We start from the raw sequence: 25,078 nt of genomic DNA, 5'->3' as shown, positions 1-25,078 counted from the left end.
TGCAAAAAAAAAAACTTAGTAAGTTTCCATAGGTACCATTGGTGTATTATTTAATACTAAGCAAAAGTCTCTGATATTATAGACCAAGAATACAAAGCCTATTTTAAAGCTGGCAAAAACTCAAGATCATGAGCTGAAATAGTCTAATGTTAATTTACATCATTAAAAGGGCTGGCAAAACAGTATTGTATAACATGTAATTAACAATTCCTAAATCAAATATGAACATTATACTTGTGAAATGTTAATTATTTGCATAGTAGCAAAGTCAAAGGAAAAGAATGGGTTCTAGGGAAAAAATGTTTTTTTACTTTACGAAGGGTTTTAAGCACTGAGTCCAACCCCAAAATGTTTTAAAAATGTATGAGATAGTGTTAATGTACTCTGGACATTTGGGGGAACATTATTCATTTTGAAGGGCACTGGCTGTGCTTTAAGAACAAAGGGTTTTCATTTTTCACCGAAAGAACCATTTCAACTGTGACATTTATTTCTTACATTAAATATTCATTTTTTTATTAACTCCATTAAGGAGAATATGGAAAAAGTCTGATATTTATTGACTTAAAATCAAATGTCCTGCCTTTATTTTTTGTCGTAACTGAACAGTGGTGGGTGATAGCTGAGTCAACAATGCAAATGAAAAAACTCCAATAACCGGCAAGAAGGCTGTTGTAGGAAACAAACACATATTAGTGGCTAATATAATAGTTTGGATCATTTTTCAGCAACGATTTTCTTGTATAATTGCAGACATTAACTTTTGCCTCAAAGAAAAATCCAACTCTTATATCATCAGAGAGTCACCTCTTTACATCACATTTGGGCTCATGGAAATGTATGTTTTTTAGCATTCCTGTTTCTCATACTAACAGACTCAGTCAAGGTAGTGTCTGAATGCATGCAAAATAGAAATGACTGTAAAACAATGAAGACTTCTGAAAAAAAATGCTGTAACAGATCTATCCTAAAGAGGTGCACACACAGCATTAATGTAGTTTTGTCTCCTGTGTTCTTTCCTTTTTCCAGATAAGCAAACAACAGCTTCAGACAGTGAAAGATCGATTCCAGGCATTTCTAAATGGAGAGACTCAGATTGTGGCAGACGAAGCTTTCATCAATGCTGTCCAGAGCTATTATGAGGTAAATGTTTAATTTCACAGTTAACATGAGCCCTCAACCTCTATGTTTTGTGTGCTTTTTCAAAGGTTGTGGCAAACAATGTTTGTGGCAAAAACTGACATTTTCAAAAAAGGGTCAAAGTTTTAAAACACATTCAATTTGTATCCTAAATAGTTTAAATCAAGTTCAAGTTTATTTCAAGTTCAGGTTTATTGTCTTTATACTAATACACAGGTATATGGTATAACGAAATGCTATTTAGCTACTGTACCTCTCAGACCGTAAGTAGTATAAAAAACTACAATACAATTGTACAAGAAAAGAAAGAGAGACAACAGGCAATGCGCAAAACAACATTAGTTGTGCAAAATCATATGTCAACAGAATGAAATAAAGGATACAAAATTATGGGGACATGTGACATGTGAGGCAGAGGTTGATTTCAATGTGTGTATGAGTTTTGATAAAGAGAGAAGGCTCTGTAAAGGTTCAAATCATAGGTGAGAGAGACTTGGTTTAATAGTTTGATAGTGCCAAGGTAAACACTGTCTCCGAGTCTGGTAGTCTGGGCCCGAATGCTCCGGTACCGTTTTCCAGAATGTAGAGGGTCAAATGGTCGGTAGCTAGGGTGTGTGGGGTGTTTGATAATGCTTAGAGCTGTCCTCTAGCTCCGTCTGTCATAAATGTCCTGGATGGATGGGAGAGCATCCTATTGATGGACTGGGCAGTTTTCACCACCTGTACGCTGTAGGGCTTTGCGTTTATCAAACAAAGCTGCTTGATTATGACTTTTTAATATACCATATTTGTTGTTTTACTTTACTCAAATGCGATTTCCATCTGCAGTACATAGATACTAAAAAACACATACAGAACATTTGTTATAATTACCATTTGCTAGCTTAGTAGGTCTAGTATGCATAACTATATTAGCACTCACAACACACAAGAGCAGTAATGATGAACTCTTTGCTGTAAACCGGAATAAATATTGAATCTACTCCTTTTACAAGACTGTTTTCCCCAGTTAATATTAAACATTCAGTTCTCTCTGGGTTCATTTTGGGATATGAGAATTATACGTGCATCATGTAAAATCTAGGAGAACAGGATGAAATAACCGAGTTTATCTCGGGCTTAATATTCTCTACAGTGAGAGGCTTTAGAGACTTTAATATGAATTGGACATAAAAAGGAAACTATTAAACAAATTATACAGAAATTTAAATGAACTTGGCACCTTTACTTACTATGATTTTCCTTCCCTTCTTACCTTTTGATGTATTGATATATTGTGAATTAGGCTCTACCAGTTCCATCTCCATTCAAGTGGTCTTTTCACTATGTACCAGTATTGATACTGTACATGAGATGTACACAGAAGTGACATTTCAAGAAAATTAGCCCCTGATATAAAATAAGACTAACGTCCCTTTTCTTTATTTAGATATTGTGGAGATTTAAGTCCTTAGATTGGTGACTTCAAAGTATTATTAAATGTAAAACTGTGAGTCCCCTGCCATCCAGCTGAAAGTCATCCACTAAACTGAGTTCTTTTAGCACTTATTCCTTATTTGCTAACCCTTTCAGTGGGGATTCTGATTTAGAGGCATTGAGTCATAATCCCACAGATGGCAGCTTTGCACCATTGGCTCCTCTGCACCATTGGCTCCTCAGCCAAGCACAGACACCCACTGTCTGAACCTGCAGTTACTCTTATACTGAGCAGGATTAGTACAACACATCACCAGTAGGGTAAAAACAACTGTCTCACAATTGTCTCATCCCTTACAGTCCAATTAACCAATCAAACATCAGTCAGAATGTGCACAACAATGTAGGCATCAAGAACTGCCCTGTAGATGGAAAGAAACCAGAAGGAGGACAACTGGGAGAAATAGAAGTGTGATGCACTAAAACAAAAATGAATTCACTAAACTAATGTTGCTGAAGTAAATCTTTTAGTAACCTTAAACGCTGGCAGAATATGAACAATATAGTCATCCACTATATTCAGTAATATCTTCATTCTTCTCCTGTCAAATAAAACCAAAACCTTCAGTTCCAGTTTCCCACGGTAGTTTGTGTTTATACATGAATTTAATTGACATAGATTGTTTTCTTTAGCTATATGTGTCACTGCAAAGAAAAGGAGGTTTCTGAGGCAAAGTTGCCAAAATCTGAAACAGTCAGCGATCCAGAGCTCCATCACTCAACAGAAATAAAACCGTTTGAAAGGAGACTTTTTACAAAAAGAAAGTGTAGGTGAATGGAAATGAAATCGTTACATAACAAGACTGTTTTGTGGTGATGTAGGAAATTGCTCTGAGGAAGAAAAGAAACTATAGAGTTTCACAGTCAATATTTTATGTTCTCCATTGTTGTTTTGTTTGAAAAATTTTATAATTTTAGCTGGACTTGTCCATTTGTCCATCTTAGTTCTCATGTAAGTAAAAGGTGTCAGTCTTTTTGTGTGCTGAATCATTAGATAAGCCACTAGAAAACACATTTGTTTTTCATAGATAAATTAATTTAAAAAAATCTAAATATAGCTCATTCTGCAGTATTTTCTGAAATGTTTGTTAGCCATTTGAAAGAAGTATTGTAGTATGACCATCTTCTAGACTGATTTCTTTCAGTCTTCAGCTAAGCAAGGTTGGGCTTGGTCAAGTTGCCACTGTGAGTGGTTTTGTGGACCAGTAGGTGGCAGTATTCCCTCTGAGACAGGAATTTCCAAAGCTAATGACCCAGTATGCTGACCAAGGACACTGTACTGTCCTTGGTCTGTCCTGATATATATCTCCTTGTATATATAAACCACTTTGAAATACTTGAATTAAAAGTGCTTTAAAAATGTCTTTATTAATACAAGCAGTCAGGTGAAAGGATTCTACCTCACATGTTTCTGTGTAGAAACACATTAAGATTGTTAATTTTATGCAGATAAAAATATTCAAGCACTGTTGAAGTTAAAACAATTGAAAAATATATCTTGGTGACTGTGAAATCAAAGGTCTCACTACATTAGAACTGTTTAAATTTCCAAGTGGTTAGAATCAACAGCTTTTATAGGGGCCACACTCGCCTGCAAACTCGCTATTGAGAAAATCTGAGAAGATTAAGGACGGGTAATTCCAAAAGGGCAGACATCACAAAATACCAACTGGCCGTTCCCAATTTAAAAAGTCTTCTTTTTTTTAAATACAGGTGTTTCTCAAGAGTGACCGGGTGGCTCGGATGGTCCAAAGTGGAGGCTTTTCTGCCAACGACTCAAGGGAAGTTTTCAAGAAGCACATTGAGAAGAGGGTGCGCAGCTTGCCCGAGATCGACGGCCTCAGTAAGGAGACTGTGCTGAGCTCCTGGATGGCCAAGTTTGATGCCATTTACCGGGGTGAGGAAGACCCTCGCAAGCAGCAGGCCAGGATGACAGCAAGCGCTGCCTCCGAGCTCATCCTCAGCAAAGAGCAGCTGTACGAGATGTTTCAGCAGATCCTAGGAATAAAGAAATTTGAACACCAGTTGCTGTACAATGCCTGTCAGGTAAGGACCTTGTATGTCCTTTTCACCTGCTGCAGCTCTGTGGTTTTGAATTCTTAGCAAATGACATTACAAACAGTGATGAACATCACGCTTTCTAGCCAGTGAGCCATTGCTGAAAGTTGTCTTGGTGTCCTTTACCCAGAAGCCTTAAGAGACTTACACATACATCTCTTAGAGTTGCAATATTGGGCAAAAAAATCAAGCAGAAGAAGTTATATTTATGAGAGGATAATGCAGTGGAATATGACATTTAATGCTGTCACAGGGCATCTGTCAGATTCATTCTTCTTACATTTCATTGTAACATTTTTAGATTACAGATTTTTAGTCCTTTGCAGCTCTCAGTGAATGCAAAGCATTCTACTAATATGTTCTTTGAGGACCTTGCTGATGTTTAATATTCTGAGCACAAGAGGAGACAGGGCCAAAAGACATTACATTTTCCCATCATTTAGTACATTAATAAAATGAGGTTCTGCTTGCATGTGAATTTCCTGTGCCTGCCCTTGGTATCCCTAGAGTTGTTCAAAAATGACTTAATTTCTCTGGAAATATTAAGCACTTGTATGAGCTTAATTCTATCTAACTGGGTATTAAGTAGCAACATTAACTGCTACATCATAACCAAAGCAACCACAGAAAATTCTGCTCAGTCATACACATAAGATGCTAATAAATAAGAATTGCAAAAGAAGTATATTTTAAAAAAATAAATCCAAAACAATTACACCAATGAAAGTGTATTTTATAATACATTATAAAATTCTTTATGTCCATACTATGTATGTTATAGCGCTTCTAAAATTCATAGCTCAAAATTAAGTACTATTTTTTATGATGTAATTTTCAAACATAAAAGTACTGTATAGCCATTGTTCAAAGCAGTAATAATGCACTTGACGTGCTTTTGCCCCCACAAACAATTGCCCCACAACTGGATAGTAAATGAAAAATCTGGATTTGTGTGAGTGTTTCATGGCCTACTTTGAAAGCAACACTTGTCCTAAGAGACACAGAATCCCATCTGAATTGTCTGTTTCCAAATTCAGTGTCTGTTCCTATTCGCTGTGAGGTTAGATCACCCATTTTTAGCTATCAGCACAGAAAGCAGGGGTATGGAAAACTGCATGTTGAAGGCCTGCACAAAATATTTCTAAATAGAATTTAAAGCATATTGTAGCTGTTGCTAAGGAACATATATTTCTTCTTAAAGATAAGAGCATTGTCTTTTTTGAGTGCGTATATACAGTAATCCCGTGTTTCAGTTTATTTAGAATAAATGTAGGGAGAGGTAGTTATTCACTGTACCTGAAAAGCTCAAACAACCAATCTCAGTTTCCAAAAATGGGGAAATAAAAAAGATGATTTTGCTACTGAATTATACTTATCCTTAATTACAATGTGCATTATTGCTTAGAATTGAAACACCTAATCAAATCTAACTTAATCATCAAAATAATCCTTCTCTATTTGGTAATATTCCTCATTGTTTACATTAATTTTGAATAAAGGTTTTTATAATTCTGTAGGTGATTGCACATTTGTGTTTAAATATTTTGTATGTAAATCAAACTCCAGTAAGGAAGAAAAAACTTGGAAAGCTAACACCTTCTATATTTGCTTTAGCAAGTGACAAAGATTTTACTTCCAATACTAAAGATGACTGCAATGGTCTTTTATGATCAGCACTGAAGACGTGTTATAAGTGCAATTATTATTAATAATAAAGACAGTTTTAAGCAAAACACAGATGTTATATTGTAGCTGTTAGAAATAAAAAGTCTGGAATGCTGCTTAAAATTTAAATACAAATCAAAAATATGAAATAACCTGTTTTGTACAAATCACATTGTTTCTAGGTTTTGCATTGATAGGATTACTCTAAAATTGATCTAATTCCCATTACTATTGCTATAACATTACTTACTTTTTGTTACAGTATGAAATTACTAATTGCTTGAAAATGCTGGCGGGAGAGGAAAAGATATGCAAAGCTCTACTTTTCACTTGAGAGTTATTGACCAAAATAAATATTTTCCGATCAATGCAAGGACCCTAGTGCAGAATTCTGGCAGAGGACTGTTTTCTTGTGAGTGGACACCCCAAAAGTGCATTCTGCTATTCAGGACACTATGGCACCTACTGTTGATTTCTTGTTTCTGTTCAATAAGTTTAATTACTGGGCTCAAAGAAACATGCTTTGGGAATATTGGTAAATTGAAAAGAGAAGCTTTAAGACTTGGCATTCTGGGATATTCTTAGTATTAGCTAAATGACTAATGAATTAATTTTGTTTCTTAAGAAATACAAAACAGTATTTGACAAGGCCCGGTATTTGGTATTAGAACCCTTCTTATTCTCTCTTCTGTACAACTGCTGTGATTTGAGGCTGTTGACATTACATCCCAATGTGGACATCTATCCATCCATTTTCTAACTGTTTCATCCAATTCAGGATCAAGGGGAAGCCAGAGCTCTACCTATGCAGAGTCCAACCTAGACTGGCCCCCAGTCTGGGGCACACACACAGAGAAACACACACCTATGGTGCCACCATGCCACCAGCAGTCAAAGGCCATGACAATGTACCACAGAAACTTCTAGAATATAACCTATTATTAGTACCTGAGACCATTCCAGGTGAAAGTGAAGATAGCAAAAAAAAAGACCAATCCCATTAAGGTCTTATAGTGATAGAAGGTATTAAGAGGTAAATAACGCTGTCTAGACTTTTGTAATTGGTGGAGTCTCTGTGACATCAGGGCTGGTCAAACAAGGCAAACCATGCATTGATTTATTACCTTGTTAGCTCAGCTGTACAGTATGATGGAACAGCACTGTTTTCGTTTTCTTGCTTTGTTCTTTCTAAGAGAACTGGCTTGTGTAATAAAATTGCTCAGCCTTCACTCTGCCAGACCCTGGGTTGCCTCCTGACAGGTGTTGTGCATTGTGAGTGTGAAGCAAGTAACTGTACAATGGAGTACACATTTTTCACTGTGTAAAACTAATCAGTCTAAACACAACCAATGCAAGTGATTCTACTACTTTTTTCATTATTTAAATTCATTGGGTGCAAATTACTGTTATATTACTGTAGTATATATTTGTATGTACAGTATTTATTTGTATAAAACAACAATTTTGGATCGTTAAAACTAAAAGCACCTTTTGTTATTTTCATATGTTTCTCATTCTATATTCTCATTTGTTCTGTGTGAACAATAGTGCACTTACAGTAGAGACAAAAAGTGAATTATACTGTACATGCCTAGGCAATTTCCATGCCATATCGGTTCATCAGGCCAGAGCTTATCCTGGCATCTGTTGTGTTAAACAGGACAGTCCAGTAGAGGGATTACCTTCAACAATGCTCATCCACATTTACACAGCTGGGTGGACTAGAGTAATTGGGGTAACTCAGGGTACAACAGGTTCACAGTGGGAACAAACCCACCAGTCATGAGACCAGAGAATTACCCACAACACTTTTAGGAGGATTTTCTTTTTTATATATAGTGGATTCTGACTTAGAGATGCTCAGTCCTGAACCCACGGCTGATAGCTTTGCCCCATTATACATCTTTACAATATAATAAATCTGAGTAAATTCATACAGTTTTAGTGCCCCACCTGATCCATGTGGTGTTTTTTGGTACTAGCTCAAGGCTGGTGTCACTGTTAGGGAGGAAGATTCCTGCAGCACCCAGCCTCTCAGAATGCTGCTGCAGCTTAGCCTTTCCAAGCCCTGGCATTTCGTCAGTCTAAACTCTATCATTGCAGTGTCTTTAAGTGCTGTGTTGATAATGTAAATGAAAGACACTTGGAAATGATACAGATAGCACAAATAACAAGTCTTGGATTATTTTTTTAGAAGAAGTTTGTGTATGTGGTAGATGGTTGCGCCATTTCTCAAAACTATCCACCGAATACATACAGTACCAATCCACAGACATTCTCAAAAGGCATTTAGAATTCATAGCCACTCCTGTCTTGTGACTTCACTGCTAAATATACTCTGCTGTTTTCACTTGCTTTTGACACCCAGGGATGAGCTTGTTCCTGAAGGCTCCTTCATGTTTGCCAGAAAAATCAGCCATTTATCTGCTCTTCCTTTATGTCAGCTTTGCAAACAATTTCAGTATTTCCAAGCATCAGCTGTTTTCTCTCTGAATACATTACATGTAGGTATTGTAATCAGTATTTACGGAATTAAATTCAAAGTATATCTGCTATTCCAGTGTGGAAAATAAATTCAATTTAGCACAATAATGTATCCACTAGTGAAAGCTTATCAATATTTCTTGTGAAAATTCGACACCTACTGCTGAGTGCTTTGATACATCTGAGGAGCAGGCACATGAGATTGTTAATGGGTTACATATTTTATCGTGCTTTTTTTCTTAAGCAAGCAATCAAAATGCATTTCACACCATGACCTCTATTTCTGTTGAAGGAGGTGGTGATCATTTGTTTAACTTGACCAAGGAAGGAAAATAGCTTTGGGTACTACTGGCTGGCAGGACCAATGTTTATTAAAACAATTTAATCTGAGTAACCTTAAGGAAACTCAAAGCACATACTGCATCATCCATGTAGTAAATAAAAAGAAGCAGAGTAAACTGACCCAGAAAATCTAAAGAGCAAATTATATGTTGAAAGTGGAAAAAAATCTAGATATATAAATGAATCTTAAAAATGCCAACTGTTTGTGTCTCTATGACATGTGGGCAGGAAGTTCTATACATAAGACTACTGTAGAGCCTGGTCTTCTGCAGAAGGAAAAGATTCTATTGCCCACTGTGTAGAGCCTGGTCTTCAGCAGAATAGAAAGCCCTTAATCACAAGATCCCATAAGAGTTGGACAATACTCAAGTATTACATACATACTGTAAGAGCACTGTAGAGTCCTGGTCAGGGCAGTGGACTCAAATGGAAGGTTATGGACCAAAATTCTGTGGGGGACTTGCACTTAAAAAAAACAACAAGCTAATTCAGCTTGCTCCGGTAAAATGCATACAGTAGCTGTATTAATGAGGACAAATGTTTTTTTCAAATAAAAGTATCAACTAAATAAGATAATGCAAACCTATAATCTTAAATGTGATTATAATTCCACTGGAGAACCTTAAATTCCACTACTAATCTCACGGGAGGTCAGTGCTTATTGGTACGTTATGTACATCACAAAAACATCCAAGAAGCACTTTGATTACATTAATTTAAAAAGCCTATCTTTCCTGGAAGTCTTACTTTCACTCATCATGATCCAACCAAAATGCATAGATGAAAAATGAGAAAGTACAAGTGTTTATTAAAAGTCAGTGTTTCTGGAAGAACAGAGTAAATTCCAAACCCTGTGCAAGGTCCGGTAGCTGAGATATCCAAGGCAGGCGATGAGGCAAAGAGGTCAGTTATTCCAGGCAGGGTCAACTCCAGGCAATAGGCAAGAAGAGAGGCAAACAAATCCGATAGAGGTGAGGTGAGGCAAGAGTAGAGAAATCCAAAACCAATGAGTTGACAATGCTTTTCTGGACACTCCACTCAAAACGCTTTACAGGTAATGGGGACTCTCCTCCACCACCACCAATGTGCAGCATCCACCTGGATGATGCGACGGCAGCCATAGTGCACCAGAGCATTCACCACACATCAGCGGGGAGGAGAGCAGACTAATGAAGCCAATTCATAGAGGGGGATTATTAGGAGGCCATGACTGGTAAGGGGCAATGGGAAATTTGGCCAGGACACCAGGGTTACACCCCTACTCTTTTCAAGAAGCGCCCTGGGATTTTTAATGACCACAGAGAGTCAGGACCTCGGGTTTACATCTCATCCAAAGGACGGCGCCTGTTTACAGTATAGTGTCCCCATCACTATACTGGGGCATTAGGACCCACATGGACTGCAGGGTGAGCACCCCCTGCTGGCCCCACTAACACCTCTTCCAGCAGCAACCGTAGTTTTTCCAAGGAGGTCTCCCATCCAGGTACTGACCAGGCTCACATCTGCTTAGCATCAGTGGGTTGCCAGTTGTGAGTTGCAGAGTGATATAGCTGCTGACATTGAGGGAGTCCAGACAAGTACAGAAGAAAGAGTCAAGGTGGGCTCAGGAGGCAGAAGAGATCCTAATACCAAGCAATGTTACAGGGTGAACTGAGGGTTTAAATAGTGAAGGAAGGGGTGTGTAAGGGAAATTTAATAATGTTAATTGAGACCAGCTGAAGCCGTAACAGTCACAGCTTATAGTTGGCGTAGACAGTACAATCAAAGGACTGGAGGATGTTTGATTTCAGGTCTCCCTCACTTATGTCTATTGTTTCAATTACTTGGTTTAATTTAACAAATGAGCCTATGCTGCACTAAAAATGCTTATTATCAAAGTTTTGCTCATCATTAATTGATATGGAAAGCTATAGAGAAGCAACAAATTTAAATCAGGTGCAACAATTCTACTTACTATATTTAGAAATGGTACACAAAGGAGATTATTTGTGAGACTTAGTCCTGCAGAAAACAGGTAAAAAATAAATCAATTGGTTCAGAAATCTTAACTTAAGAACTTAATTGGAATGAAAACCAGAAGGCTCTAGTGTTTTCATACTGCAATATCATCACCATTTTCTGACATACCGTAGCATATAAACACAAGGAAAACAGTTTGTCAAAGGAATCTTTTGATTTGATGTTAAGTACCTTAACAACACCCAAGGTGTTGCTGCTGGCAGTCATAAATATTTACCATCACAGACATTTTCTTTTTAAGAGGAATTATCTATGACTGTAAAGTGGTAGATTATTATATTATGTTCTCCAACATCTGAGGCCTCCTAAGTATTGACAAAAATAAACTTCTCATGCTGACAGAGAGGCTGAATTAATTAATGTGGAGTACTTTGCACTATGCATGCTCATGTTCATGTAGGGTGTGGCCTGCAGTTCAAGAAAATGACTGTTTGTCAGTTATGATTAGCTAGTGAATTAAGTTAACTCATGTACTACTGCTATAAAAATATCTTCTAAGGATTTATACATTTATACAAGAATTAAGAAAAGAGATAGATTTCTGTTTTCTTATGTCTCTCATTTTCAGCACATTTTATAGAAACAATGCCCAATGGCTTTGACTGATAAAAATACAGGCTTATTCAATTTTATTTTGATTTTATGATACATATTGCATATCTAGAGTGCTCTCCAATTTATATTGAATACATTGATTCCCCCTAAAAAAGTGTGCTGTAAAACTGTGACTTTATTCAAACAAGTGGATCCTACATTTTGGAATTCTGTGAAATCCAGTGAGGAATAAAATACTATATGATAGAATGGTACAGTATGTGCTTTGTCAAGGTAAGATCCTTGCATTTCATGACACTGCACACAGCACAGTCTCCCCAGGACTTGTGGACTGCAGTTGCCAGATGGCTGCCCTGTGCAGCTGAATGAAGCCTCCTGGGCTGCAGGAGGCTGAGTCTGGGCCCATCAGATAGAGTGCGCTAGCTGACTAAAAATAGAACAGAAGCAGCCTGCCATTCAGCTTCTAGCTTTGCTGAAAATCCTGCTCTGCTACATAGTCCTGCAAAATTCCTATCAATTTCATGGTGCAATACCATCAGATCATTTTACAGTACCTGGTGCGAAGCTGTGACACATGGATGTGTTGTTTCTTTTAATAAAAATGTCAGGTACTGACTTCCTGTTATCTTAACAGCATGACGAATATGTTAGAATTTTCACCTTTTCAATTACAGTGGTTTGCTGAAGGTCTGTATCTTCTGCTGCAATAAACCATAAGGGATAGTCATTATACAGCATTTTGGGTTTAAATATGAAAAATAGAAAGTTGTAAGGTGACATTCTCAAAGACTAACATTGTGTACTGTACCTAACATTAACAGTAATATTCCATTTACTGCTTTAGTAGCATCTTTAGTGCAAGAGTTTCAGCCAGAATTCACCAATCAACCCTGTTCAGCAATGCTTTGAAAATAGTATTTTCTGCTTGTTAATAAAAAGCAGGTCACATTCATCACAGCCTTTGTCACCACCTATGTTACAGGAATTTGTTAAGGGAAAACAGCTCTTTTCATGTTTCACTCAGCTTAGCTGGACCACTGCGTTGAATAAATTCAGCATTGTTAGAAGTAGGTAGTAAATACTCATTATATAAATCTATATGCATGTAGGATGAATATGCTTGCAAATACATGAACAAAAATACATGTGAATTGTCTGTTACATTCTGTTAAGAGTCCTGTAAGCTTCTTCCTCAGGGACTTCCACACCAGTGCCAATCAACCCCTCCAGTAATCTTCAATCTATTGTTACATGGTGTAGGATACAACATGCCTCAGAAACCCTAGCCACCTTATGAGACTTGTATTGGCACACAAGTGTGCCTTGATTTTTCTAGATAGTGAACCCTCTTTGTTAGAACTAGGTTCCCTCATTTACATCCTTAATAGATCTGTGTGGCATATTATAAAACCCTTATTCTCTCCATGTGTGGACTACATTGTGTTATTAGCTAATAATCTACAATCCCCTGTAAAAATACAATTACTGTTGTTATTAATAATTCATTCGTAAACATTATCTAAAATGGCTTTCAATGGTTTACAAGGACACAAAAGCAGAAAAAACAGAACCATAAATTCGCGTATACTTTTGATAAGGTGAAGTTCTCTTACGTTTAATCAAATATTTGTAAAGATGTTAATAACTAGAATGCTCTTTTCAAAACTAAGATTTTAGATATGTATTATATATATATAGTACAAATTTTATGTAAAGAAGAAATCTACAAGATGTCCAAATGTAAGTTTTCACTGGTGAGATAATGGTATGGTAATGCATTTTAGTAAGAATGAAATACATACTGTATGTAATTATTCTTTGAAACTACAAAACAAGTGAGAGTTTCATTGCTTTTCAAGAACAAGTGTTGAATTTTTTTAGTGTCGGAGATCCCCATTTGGATGACTGTTTAAAGACTTTCACAAACAAACACACTCCTTTATCTCTGGCAATATATTTGCAGTTTTAATTTAATAAAATATTTAAATCAAGCTGTAGAGTGCTGCTTTGGGACTGGTAATAGACCTCTTTGTTAGTTAAAATGACTTTTTTCTAGGGGCATATTAACCCCCTGAAAATAGTGAAAATTAACAGTGAGCTTTTTTAGAAATGCAAACATGCCAAGAAATCAAACTTGACCCCAGTTCCTTAACAGATTTTTTTCTTAATAACACAGTATGCACAAACACCCCCTGGAAATGCCCAAATTAATGATAGTGTCCCTCCGCTCCCCCTCCCCAGTTCATTGTTCTTCAGCGAAAGAAATATGAAAGTAGAATTATAATTCTTGCAGAGACACCTTACCAAATAGAAAACAATTCAAATTCAGAAATATGTATTTCAATATTTTGCAAAGCAAAGAGGCAAAATTATATGGCAACTGCTCTGTTGAAGCAGTGTGCATTGTTGTGGTGATCTGAATAGACGGCAGCGATTTTCAATACGCTTCCACCAACATCTTGAAGTCTCTACAGATCCTGCTCTGAACTTCAGCCTAAGCACTCACCTTCTTGCAGAGAGGAAGGTACAGGAGGACCTGATTCAAGTATTAAAAATCTTCAAACGCACAGACAAAGTCAGCCCAGTGAACAGAATCAACAGTGTAACACTAATTAGAGGATACATGGGAAGTACATTTTAAACTGGAGTCTGGAATGAGCCACTCAGCCATGTTGTTGAAGTCTATATCCCTGGCTTCTTTCAAGAAATGGCCACATGAAATTCTCATATCATTTAACAACTAGAAGCCAAATTACACAGATGGGAAAAATGGTATCTTGCTTGCTGCTGTTCTTATGTTCTGCTTGGCTGCTTCTGTTTGTAGTTGTGCACCTACCGCTTTTATTTCTTTCATTTTCGGCTTGTGTGACCCATATTTAATGTATAAAAAAGTATGTTTCTGTTTGAATGCTTTTTTCTTTGGCTTTTACCATACCCAGCCTGTCTGTCTTAACCAAATTAATTATGTCTCACTGACTCAGCTGCATATTTCAATTCTAGCTGAATGAGTCAGTCATTTAAGATTGTTAGTGATGTGAAGTACTTCTGACCTCTCCAGGTCCCATTTAAAGAACTTCATTTGCATCAGTGCTAGGAAGGTTCTTGGCATTCTACCACCTACAGCTGATGTATTCTTTATGGAATGTGATGTGCTTCAGTGAAATAAAATGCATGGTTTGCATGAGCTGTTTAAACTCTGCTTGCTTTTATTTTTAAAACATTCGAGAATACTTGCACTCATTGAGAACTGAATATGACTTCAATCATAAGAGAGACGTTGTAAATAACCTGTAATAATATTTGATGGTTTCTATTACAAAATATTGGTTCTCCTTTTACTATTTTCTATCATTGTTATTCAATGGATCAGAATGGAGAAATTCAATTAGTTCAATTTCAATTATTATTGAAAATATTTCCAGTCCGAATACCACCATTGAACTATACTGAAGCACAAAAGTTCAACATATCAAAGTCTAATGGATTTTAGTCATATATTGTGAACCTTAATTTAGCCAGGTAAGTCAACGACGAACACATTTCAATTTATAATGATGACTATGTGAGTACCCCTTCGCATAACAGGGCATTTTACTAGAGTAATGCATATAAAGAACATTGTTCAAGGACACAACAGCAGTGTCACTTCTGGGATTTGACCTTCCAACCCTTGCAGCTCAGCTCTAGAGCCTTAATCACTATTCTCCAACTGCTCTCTTTGCAACATAAATACTGTATCAAACAAAATCACAGAACATTTGAACAAATACGTAGACCCAAGCATTTTGATACATTTTCAACATTAGAAGGGACATGCTGGGAAAATGGACAGATTTCAAAGTAAGTAACGGATGTAACTTCCTTTAGTATTAACATAGTTCTTCCAGAGTTGTTGCCTACTTCTGATGAGCCTTTGGAAAGACAGCTTTCGAATATTATTCTTCCTGTGAAATCTCTGACAGCTGGTGAAGGGTGTCTGATTGTGTGTTGTCTCTTAAGTCTACTGCTTTTGGGATTCGTCAGTGGTGTGGTGTCTCCGGGGGAGAGTTTATGTAAATGACAGTAGTACTCACACCACACTTTTCTTTCCTGAGATCCGTGGCGTTTCTTCCTCCAACTGTCTTCCGAATACAGTCCGCAATCCGTTCCCTTAGTCCTGATCCGATCCGATTTCCAAAAGTCCGTGATAAAGCCAATCCGCGATGTATCCTTAACCAGTGTCCGTAATCCAAGACCATAAATCCTTTCTCCTTTCAGTAGTCCGTATTCCTTAACCCGATCCTTAACATGCACCTCTTTCCTCTCTTTTCCTCCAAACGCATTCACCTTACCGGCTTCCGCCCTGTTCACTGCCTCCGGGGCACTTATATTCCGGCTCCTGATGCGGCTCAGCTGTGTATCGTTGTTTCTCAGGATAGACCCTTTCCATTTCCTGGTCAGCTGATTTCTTTTGGCCGCCATTTTGCTAAGGTCCATATTTAGTATTTTCAGTGTTTCGTTCCTGAAATACCGGTTAGAGATGACCCTTCCCCGGGTCCTCTTACATTCCCTCCCCCTGAGATCAGCCCCGACCTCGGGCGATCTAGAAAAAAATAAACAGTGCATTCGGGAGAGGGCGTCTACATTTCCTTGTTTCCTTCCGGGTCTATATACCGTTTGAAATTGAAATCTTTGCAGACTAAGACCCCATCGTGTAATTCGATCGTTTTTATCCATATTTTGTAACATCCATGTTAATGGCGCATGATCTGTGTATAATATAAATCGTCTTCCCAATAAATAATACTTCAAATAGTCTAGGGCCCATTTGATTGCTAGACATTCTTTCTCTATCGTGGAATAGTGTTTTTCGGCCGGATTCAATTTACGGCTGATATACAGAATAGGATGCTCCAGTCCTTCAATTTCTTGCGACAGTATGGCTCCAATCCCAGTGTCTGAAGCATCAGTTTGTACCATGAAAGGCTTACTGAAGTCTGGTACCTGTAAGACGGGTTGAGAAGCGAGAGTTGCTTTTGAGTCTCGGAAAGCCCTCTCTTCCAAGTCGGTCCATTTTATTTTCCCCGGACAGCTCATCTTCATCAGATCGTGTAGAGGGGCGGCCATGGCTGCAAACCCTGGGATGAAACGTCGATAGTAACTTGCCAGTCCCAAAAACATTTGAATTTGCTTCTTGGTAGCTGGTTTGGGCCAGTTCTTGATTAATTGTACCTTCTGATCTTGGGGCATGATCAATCCTCTCCCGATCGTATAACCCAGGTAATTGGCTTCCCTAGCCCCCAGACAACATTTATTTGGGTTGGCCGTTAATCCTGCTGCTCGCAACGCTCCAGCTACTGCTTCCAGGTGTTGTAGATGTTGTTCCCAGGTCGTACTGTGGATTACAACGTCATCCAAGTAGGCGGCTGCAAAATCCCGATACAGTCTCAGAATTCGGTCCATCAATCTTTGAAATGTTGCGGGAGCGCCATGCAAACCGAAGGGTAGGACCCTATACTGATATAGTCCCTCAGGTGTGGCAAAAACGGTTTTGGCTTTATCTTCTTTGGCCAGCGGCACTTGCCAATATCCCTTCGTAAGATCAAGGGTGCTGATGTATCGAGCGTTACCTAATCGCTCGATTAGTTCATCTATACGGGGCATTGGGTATGCATCAAACCGTGAGATCTCATTTAACCTTTTGAAATTGTTGCAAATTCGGATAGTTCCATCCGGCTTGGGGATCAGAACTATCGGGCTAGCCCACTCACTATGGGATTCCTCGATTATTCCCATCTCCAGCATTTTTCCCACCTCTTCTTTAATCAATTTCCTTTTGGCTTCTGGTACTCGATACGGGGGTAGCCTTACCTTTTTCCCCGGTTCCATGACAATCTTATGGTGTATAAGGTGGGTTCGACCAGGTGTCCGGGAAAAAACATCTCTGTTTTGGGTTAGGAATTCTTGTAGTTCCTGTTTCTGTGCCGGAGCCAGGTCTCCCACGGCAACCGCACCCGTTTCTTCTTCCAGAGGGTCTGGGGAAAAGTGGGTGAGCAGAACTTCGGAGCCATGCCATTTTTTCAGCAAATTGACGTGGTAGATTTGATGCTGCCGTCTTCTGTCATGTTGCTTGACCTTATAGTTGACTGGCCCCACCTTTTCCACCACTTCATAAGGTCCCTGCCAGGATGCCAAGAATTTACACTCTGGGGTTGGAACTAGAACCAGTACTCTGTCCCCAATCTGAAATTCCCTCGCAACTGCTCCCCTATTATAAATTTGTTGTTGTTGAGCCTGGGCTTTCTCCAGGTTTTCTTTCACTAAGGGAACAATAACATTTATTCTTTCTCTCATCTGTTCCACATGCTCAATGATAGTTTGTAAAGGGGAAGGTTGATGTTCCCACGATTCTTTGACCACGTCCAATAGGCCCCGTGGTTTCCGAGAGTATAATAATTCAAAGGGGGAAAATCCAGTCGAAGCCTGCAGTACTTCTCGAACCGCAAACATGAGATACGGGAGCAGCTGATCCCAATTTTTTCCATCCTTTTGCATCGTCTTCCTAAGCATGCTTTTCAGGGTCTTATTAAAACGTTCTACTAGACCATCGGTTTGAGGGTGATAAACAGAGGTTCGGATCTGCTGTATACCCAGTAGCTTACATAAGTCTCGCATGACATTAGACATAAAAGGTGTTCCTTGATCAGTTAGGATCTCTTTAGGAATTCCGACTTGAGCGAACAGTTGTACTAGCTCCCTAGCTATGTTTTTGGCGGTGGCAGCTCTCAACGGAATGGCTTCGGGGTACCTGGTAGCATAGTCTACTATTACTAAAATATATTGGTGACCCTTGGTGGTTCTGATCAGGGGCCCCACCAAATCCATCCCAATCTGTTCGAAGGGGGTTTCAATAATTGGGAGGGGAATCAAAGGGTTCCTATAATAAGGTTGTGGCGCACTTTTCTGACACTTGGGGCATTCCCGACAGTACTTCTCGATGGCCTTATAGATCCATGGCCAAAAGAACCTAGAGAGGAGTCTCTCGGATGTCTTCTTTACCCCCAGTTGCCCACCCAGGAGGTGGCTATGGGCCAAGTTGAGGAGCTTCATCTGGTAGGGCCGGGGAATAAGGAGTTGTTCCACTTCTTCCTGTCCCTTCTGCTGCACTTGATAGAGGAGATTATTCTTTGTCATAAAATCTGGGTAACTCACTGTATTAGGATCAGTACACCACTCCCCATCAATTTTCCTGACATGCCCCCACGCATGTCTCAAGTTCCCATCTTCTAGTTGGGCCGTCCCAAACTTACCATGACGTTCTGGGTTCCCAGTTCGGTAGTTCCATATTTTCAAACTCAACTCCAAGTTCAGTTCCGCCTTCTTGTGGGTCCGTCTCATCAGGGTCGTCGGTAGGGGCGTCACCACGGTCTTCCGGGCAGGGGATGGGTCTTAGCCTAGCTGATTGGACCTTGTTCCAAATCTGGAGGAAATGGGGACAGTCTCGTCCCAGTATGACAGGGTATGGCAACTGCTCAACCACTCCTACCATTGAGCGGTAGGTCCCCTGTTCTGTAGAGATGCTCAATTCGACCGTCGGATAGTCCTTGGTGTCCCCGTGAATGCAAGTAATAGGTATTCCCTCTGTTCTCTGAATCTCTAGTTCTCCCGGAAGTATTGTAGGGGTCACCAGGGTCACAGCACTGCCCGAGTCCAATAAGGCCTCGATGGGTTCTCCCCCTATCTCAATTTTCGTAAGATGGGGATCCTCGCGGGTCGGGACCCGTGCTGTAAGGTAGTTGCATTGGGCTTCACCTCTGGGGTCTACCTGCATGGGTTCGGACAGGCCAGGGCAATAGCTGGCAAAATGCCCTTCTTCCTGACAATTAAAACATTGCCGGGTTTCTTTCCATGGCCGGGGCCTTTAGTCAGACCTCCCCCGAAGGGTTTTTTTAAATTGTATAAGTTCTGGGTAATCACTATACTTCATTGGCCGATACTTCATTTCGGTTTCCAGACTCTTGGGGCTTCTTCTCTCCTCCTTCCGAAAATCCCCCTTTTCCTCCCTAATCAGGGCCTCTGTGGCATGGTGTCTGTCCACCAAGTCCACGGCCTGATCTAGTGTCTGGGGATCCCCTTTACTTACTTTCCTTTTCAGGTGAACAGGCAGACTCCTCACGAAATGATCCAACACCACCCTTTCTACCACCTGTCCTGGGTTTAATTCTTCTGGCTGGAGCCATTTCTTTGCCAGATGTACCAGGTCAAACATCTGAGACCTCGTAGGCTTGTTCACCTGGTAGCTCCAATTGTGAAACCAGACTGCTCGTTTCGCCATGGTTACCCCTAGTCTTGCCAATATCTCCTTTTTCAGAGTCTCATAATTCTCTGCATCTTCTTCTTTTAAATCATAATATGCTTTTTGGGCTTCTCCAATTAAATAAGGGGATACTCTCCCAGCCCATTGCTCTTTGGGCCATGCGTTTCGAGATGCAGTTCTTTCAAAGGTGGTTAAATACGCTTCCACATCATCAAGCTCAGTCATCTTTTGTAGCGTAATTTGTTCCGCCTGAGTGGTGCCTCTCCCCGCTACCGGGGCCTGCCGGATTTCTTCCCTTAATCTGTACAATTCTGCGTGTACTAATTTTTGCTCCTCTATAATTCGTTCGTTAGTTTCGCTTTGGATTTGGTTCGCCTCCCGTTGCGCTTCGATAGCTTCTTGTTGTCCTTTTAATGCCTGGAATTGGGCGAGGGTGGCCTGGGACAACTGCTGTATCAATTGTTCCATAGTTTTTCTTTACATGCGCAAAGCGAAACCCGCACACACACACACAACACAAAAAAAAACTTGCTTTCTTTGATTACCCTTCCCCGGGTCCTCTTACAGTAGATTCTAGGGATGTTCTGCAAAAGCTGGCCAAGACAAGACCTTTCTATTGTTTCAGAACTCCATGCCATTGCAACCCAAGCACTGCATGGTCTTGTTTTAACCTACTGGAAAATGAACACATCTAGAGAGGCTTGCAGGAATGGAAAATCATCAGTGTACTCTCGAGGGGTAAATTTGCCCTCAATCTGCACCAAAGTCGTGTCTTGTATTATTGTATTTACAGTAAGAAGATCCTACTTACATGACCAAACTTTCATTGCCCCGTCTCTTGGTTTGAGCAAAACTCACCATGATGCCCCAGACACATTCTTTTCCATCAGGTCCATCAAGGTCAAAACAGTATTTTTTGGTGAGTAAAATACCCCACCTCTCTCTCTGCCCCTACAGAGGGTAGCAATTTAATTCCTTAGTAGTGAATGTTCATCCCTTGAGAAACTGAATGGGCTGAATGGGAAAGTCATTTTGCTAATATGCAGGCTGTTGCTTGGTGGAATCTCATGTGCTAAAGGCTGCAGTCTGAAAATCATTATACAGATAGACATGCTGGTCCTGTTCCAATATGATGATCCTTTTCTTTCCAGGATGTGGCCCGTGCCTCTCAGGGCCTGTTTCTTGGCTTTTCGGGGCTAATCTGTGTATTGACATCTTGTTCCCTAGGCAGTTTCTGTCTCAGACAGGCATCCCTTAATCATGCTGATAGCAACTACTGTATACTCTTTATTATTGAAGTGGGGCATGGTCGTATCTTTTGCTATTCTTCTGTTAATTGAAATAATGTTTTCATTTTTAATCAGCTTGTTTTGGCAGTTTTAACTCAACTCAAGTACCAAATGATAATACAACAGTATATTTATGATATCATATGACTAGACTAGAGCCCAACATTTTGTTATTTAAAAGAATACTGCTCAAAAACAAACATCCCATGTGTTGACTTCAGGTCACCACCAGGAAAATAATTCAGTGTTTTCAATTGTGTCTTGAAAAAAAGCTATCATGTGAAATGATGTAATTTCCTAAATATGATATCAGTTTCTGTATGCGAGAAAGTAAAAGATTTTCTCTGTAAAAAGCATTCATTGAGCTAATGATGTTTTACAGTTTCATTTTGCTTCAGTATTGATAATATATTTACTCATTCAAGTTAGTCCATAAGCACTTATATGATCTGATTAGTTAGGGATTGACAAAATGGTACTGTAAATAGCTTAAGGAAAGCACAATTATTGTAATTTTATATCTATATTTTGTTATTTATTTTTATTGTTCTTTACACATAAGATTAACAAGACAGAAACTAAAAGAAAAAAATAGCAAAAATGTAGGTTAAGATATTACTTTTGGGATTTAATTTGCAGCCTACTAGGAAATACAGAAAGAACATTGTTGTACCTGCTTCTGTTGAACTACATTGGGTCAACATTAAAATGAATCCTGGGAGAGGGGCAGTCAGTCCATTGAATCCTTCAGCTCTGTAGTGAGAGACAAAGACACAGATGGGAACGGAGGTCAGATTGAGAGGTTTCTTGTGTGTCAGGTTATTGACAGCTTAATGTGAATTCCAGCTTCACTGACACAGCTGTGAGATATGAACAGGATTTATTCTGGAATAGATATTGCTGCTAAGATTCTGTGATGGGACTATATTTTTCAACAAAAATGTTGTTGTTTTTATTTAAACCTCAGATGTAACACTCATTCTCATGTTCATACTACATGTGTGTAATCCCATGACTTCATTTAAAAAGAACAGGTATATAATAACACACTGAGACATGCTTTCAAATTCAAAGGCAAAGTCATTTCATGTTGCATTGGGGTTTGGTTTCTTGAATTACAGTACTTCAATGTACTAAATTGATTTGGTCCTATTCGTGTAACTCATTGAGTGGAATAAACCAAATAGATATATTGCTGTAAGGATACAGTATAGTAATATAAATCCCATAATTCACCCTCAGTTCAATTACAGTACATTTCCATTAAACAATCTCTTGCAGCTGGTAGAAACAGATATGCTTCATTTGCCAAAGCAGTACTGTCCCCTTTCTTATATTCTTATGATCAGTAGGCTGACTCCCGCTTACAATGTCCCAGTCCAGAAACACAGCTGTCAAGTTACCCAGTGCTTCCCATACAATAATGATTATAGGCTGTTTACAGTTATCACTACAAGCCACTAATTATCAACACAACCTTTTTTTTGTGCAATATATGCCAGGGACCTGTGCAATACATTATATATATATTTACATCCATATCTATATTTACATCTATATTTATATTCATATGTGTGATACGATTTTTCTGTGTACTGTTCTGTTCTAGTTTGTTCTTTGTGTGTCCGGACTGTGAGTAACTCTTGTATTGTATGTATTGTACTATTATTATATAATTCGTTACACTGTGGCTGTGTTGTGTGTGTTAAGCTGCTGTTGCACTGCAATTTCCCTTACGGGATCAATAAAGTATCTATCTATCTAATTAGAACAATTTGAACCCAGGCGACAAGATGAACTAAAAAAGTTCTACAACAGCAAACTTATATAGAATGGATTTGGATAAAAAAATGATAATAAGGAAATTAATTCCAGTGTTTTCAACTGTGTCTTGAAAAAAAAGCTATCATGTGAAAGAATGTTAAATCCCAAACATAACAGCAGTTGTTGTATGTACAGGTAACAATGTAAAAGGTAAAGATATCCTCTGCAAGTACTTTTATCATATGTTGCTTATGTTGCTTTTATCATAATGGGAATTTTTATTTCTGGTTCTACCAATTTGTATTAAAAAATGAGTAAGAAGTTTTGATTGGTGTTCAAATATAACAGAATTCTTTACCAATTAAGTGATTTTAAGCTCTTGTATTTTCCCTGTCCTATGAAAGGAAGAATACTTTCATTACTATGTGTTAAAAGTTTTAAACACAGTATTGAAGAAAAGCTCCAAGGAATATACAGTAAATCTAGCTGATTTCCCAGGCCTTGTAGTGTCTCTTAGAGGTTAAAGAGTCTATATGGTGGTGAAGTGGGCATACCTTTGGTTTTGTAACAAGAAGCTTATGGGTTCAAAACCTGTGTGTTTCTGAATGACATTCATCAATCAGATTTCTTTTGTAAAATACCTCATAAATAGTGTCCAATCTTCTAACACCTCTTTGGGATCTCTTCTTTACTTTTTAAACCCTCCTCTTGCCTCTCGCTCAGATGATTTTCCTTCCTTCTTCTTGCTCACAATAGCTGTCATCCACAAGTTATTCACTGATTTCATCCCGTTTTCACCCCCTACCCTCCTGGGACTTCTCTTTCCTACCCTTTGTCTCAACCTTCAAACCCCCCTCTCTCTACAGTAGACATCTCATCTTTGCCCTGGGCCTATGAACCAAACACCTGTATTCAGGACCCTCTATCCACACACCTTTTCCAGGCTGCTGCCCCAGATCCCTTTCCTTATATCGTCTTCCTCAATGCCATTCTTCTCTCTGGCTGTTTTCCCTCTCTATTTTTTATTATAAAAAATCCCTCCTCGAACCCCTTCTCTTGAGAGCTATATCTCTCATTTCTACTTCCTCTCTAAAACCCTTGAATAGGATACATACCACCACACCAACCTGATTTTCTCTCAGTTATCATTGCCTTTTAATCAGGTCATGCAGCTTCTTTCTCATTGCATCACGTTACACTGTGGGTCATACTGTCCTTTTGCCAAACCCTGCTGACCTTTGAATTCATTGTCACTGCTGAAGCCTGATTCCCCTCCTTCCTTCCTTCCTTCCTTATCACTTTGATTTATCAGTTCTCCTGGCAAAGCTAACTCTCTGCACCTCACTCTCTACTGCTGCCCCACAAGGGCTCTGTGCTGAATCCCTTGATGTTTTTTCTCTATACCCACATCTTGGACCTCTGTTCTCCTCTCATGGCATTTCATAACAAGCTTCTATGCAGCTAATTCTATAATTCTATGCAACTAATTTCCTTATACCCTCGTCTCCTCTCATGTTAATGCCTATCAGCTATTTTACCCTGGATGCCATTATCCCAAAGTGAATCTCTCTAGGTCTGACCTCCATTCATCTCTTCCTCTTCTATTGACTGCTCCTTCTCTATTCCTTTTGGCTCCATTACCCTCCCCCCCTCCTCCTCTTCCCATAATCTTTTTGTTATTCTTGGCTCTTCACTCTCCTATTCCCATTACATTTCTAATTTGTACCTCTCATGCTGCTTCTTCCTCAGCAATATCCACACAACCCTCCCCTTTCTCACTAACTGCTCTCTACAACTTCTAGTTCAGGTCCTGGTGCTCTTCTTCCTGGAATATGGTAACCCCCTCCCAACACTTTTATTCCTTTTCCGGCTTATTCAGGATTCTGCCTCTTACCTGCTCTTTTCTCTACTTCATTTCCCTCTTTCCATTCCATTACTTCACCCCCTCAATTGACTCCCCATAGCTGCATGTACCTATTTTAAAACAGTT

At 39.0% G+C, this 25,078-nt stretch overlaps 1 protein-coding gene across 25 annotated transcripts in view; it reads left to right on the top strand.

Annotated features, from left to right (window-relative positions):
* The window catches only part of cadpsa (Ca2+-dependent activator protein for secretion a), a 140,132-nt gene that overhangs the window by 20,576 nt on the left and 94,478 nt on the right, over positions 1-25,078 (top strand). For all 25 annotated transcript variants that reach the window (XM_088636193.1, XM_088636196.1, XM_088636183.1 and 22 more), the window contains exons 2-3: positions 1,030-1,143; positions 4,330-4,662. In XM_088636193.1, the coding sequence (XP_088492319.1) occupies positions 1,030-1,143; positions 4,330-4,662 (447 nt within the window). The remainder of the gene's footprint in view (positions 1-1,029; positions 1,144-4,329; positions 4,663-25,078) is intronic.

The sequence above is a fragment of the Lepisosteus platostomus genome, chromosome 6 (genome assembly GCF_059453375.1).
Source record: "Lepisosteus platostomus isolate fLepPlt1 chromosome 6, fLepPlt1.hap1, whole genome shotgun sequence".
NCBI classification, from domain to species: domain Eukaryota; kingdom Metazoa; phylum Chordata; class Actinopteri; order Semionotiformes; family Lepisosteidae; genus Lepisosteus; species Lepisosteus platostomus.
The sequence above is the reverse complement of the archived record's forward strand: the minus strand, read 5'-3'. Positions and strand labels throughout refer to the sequence as shown.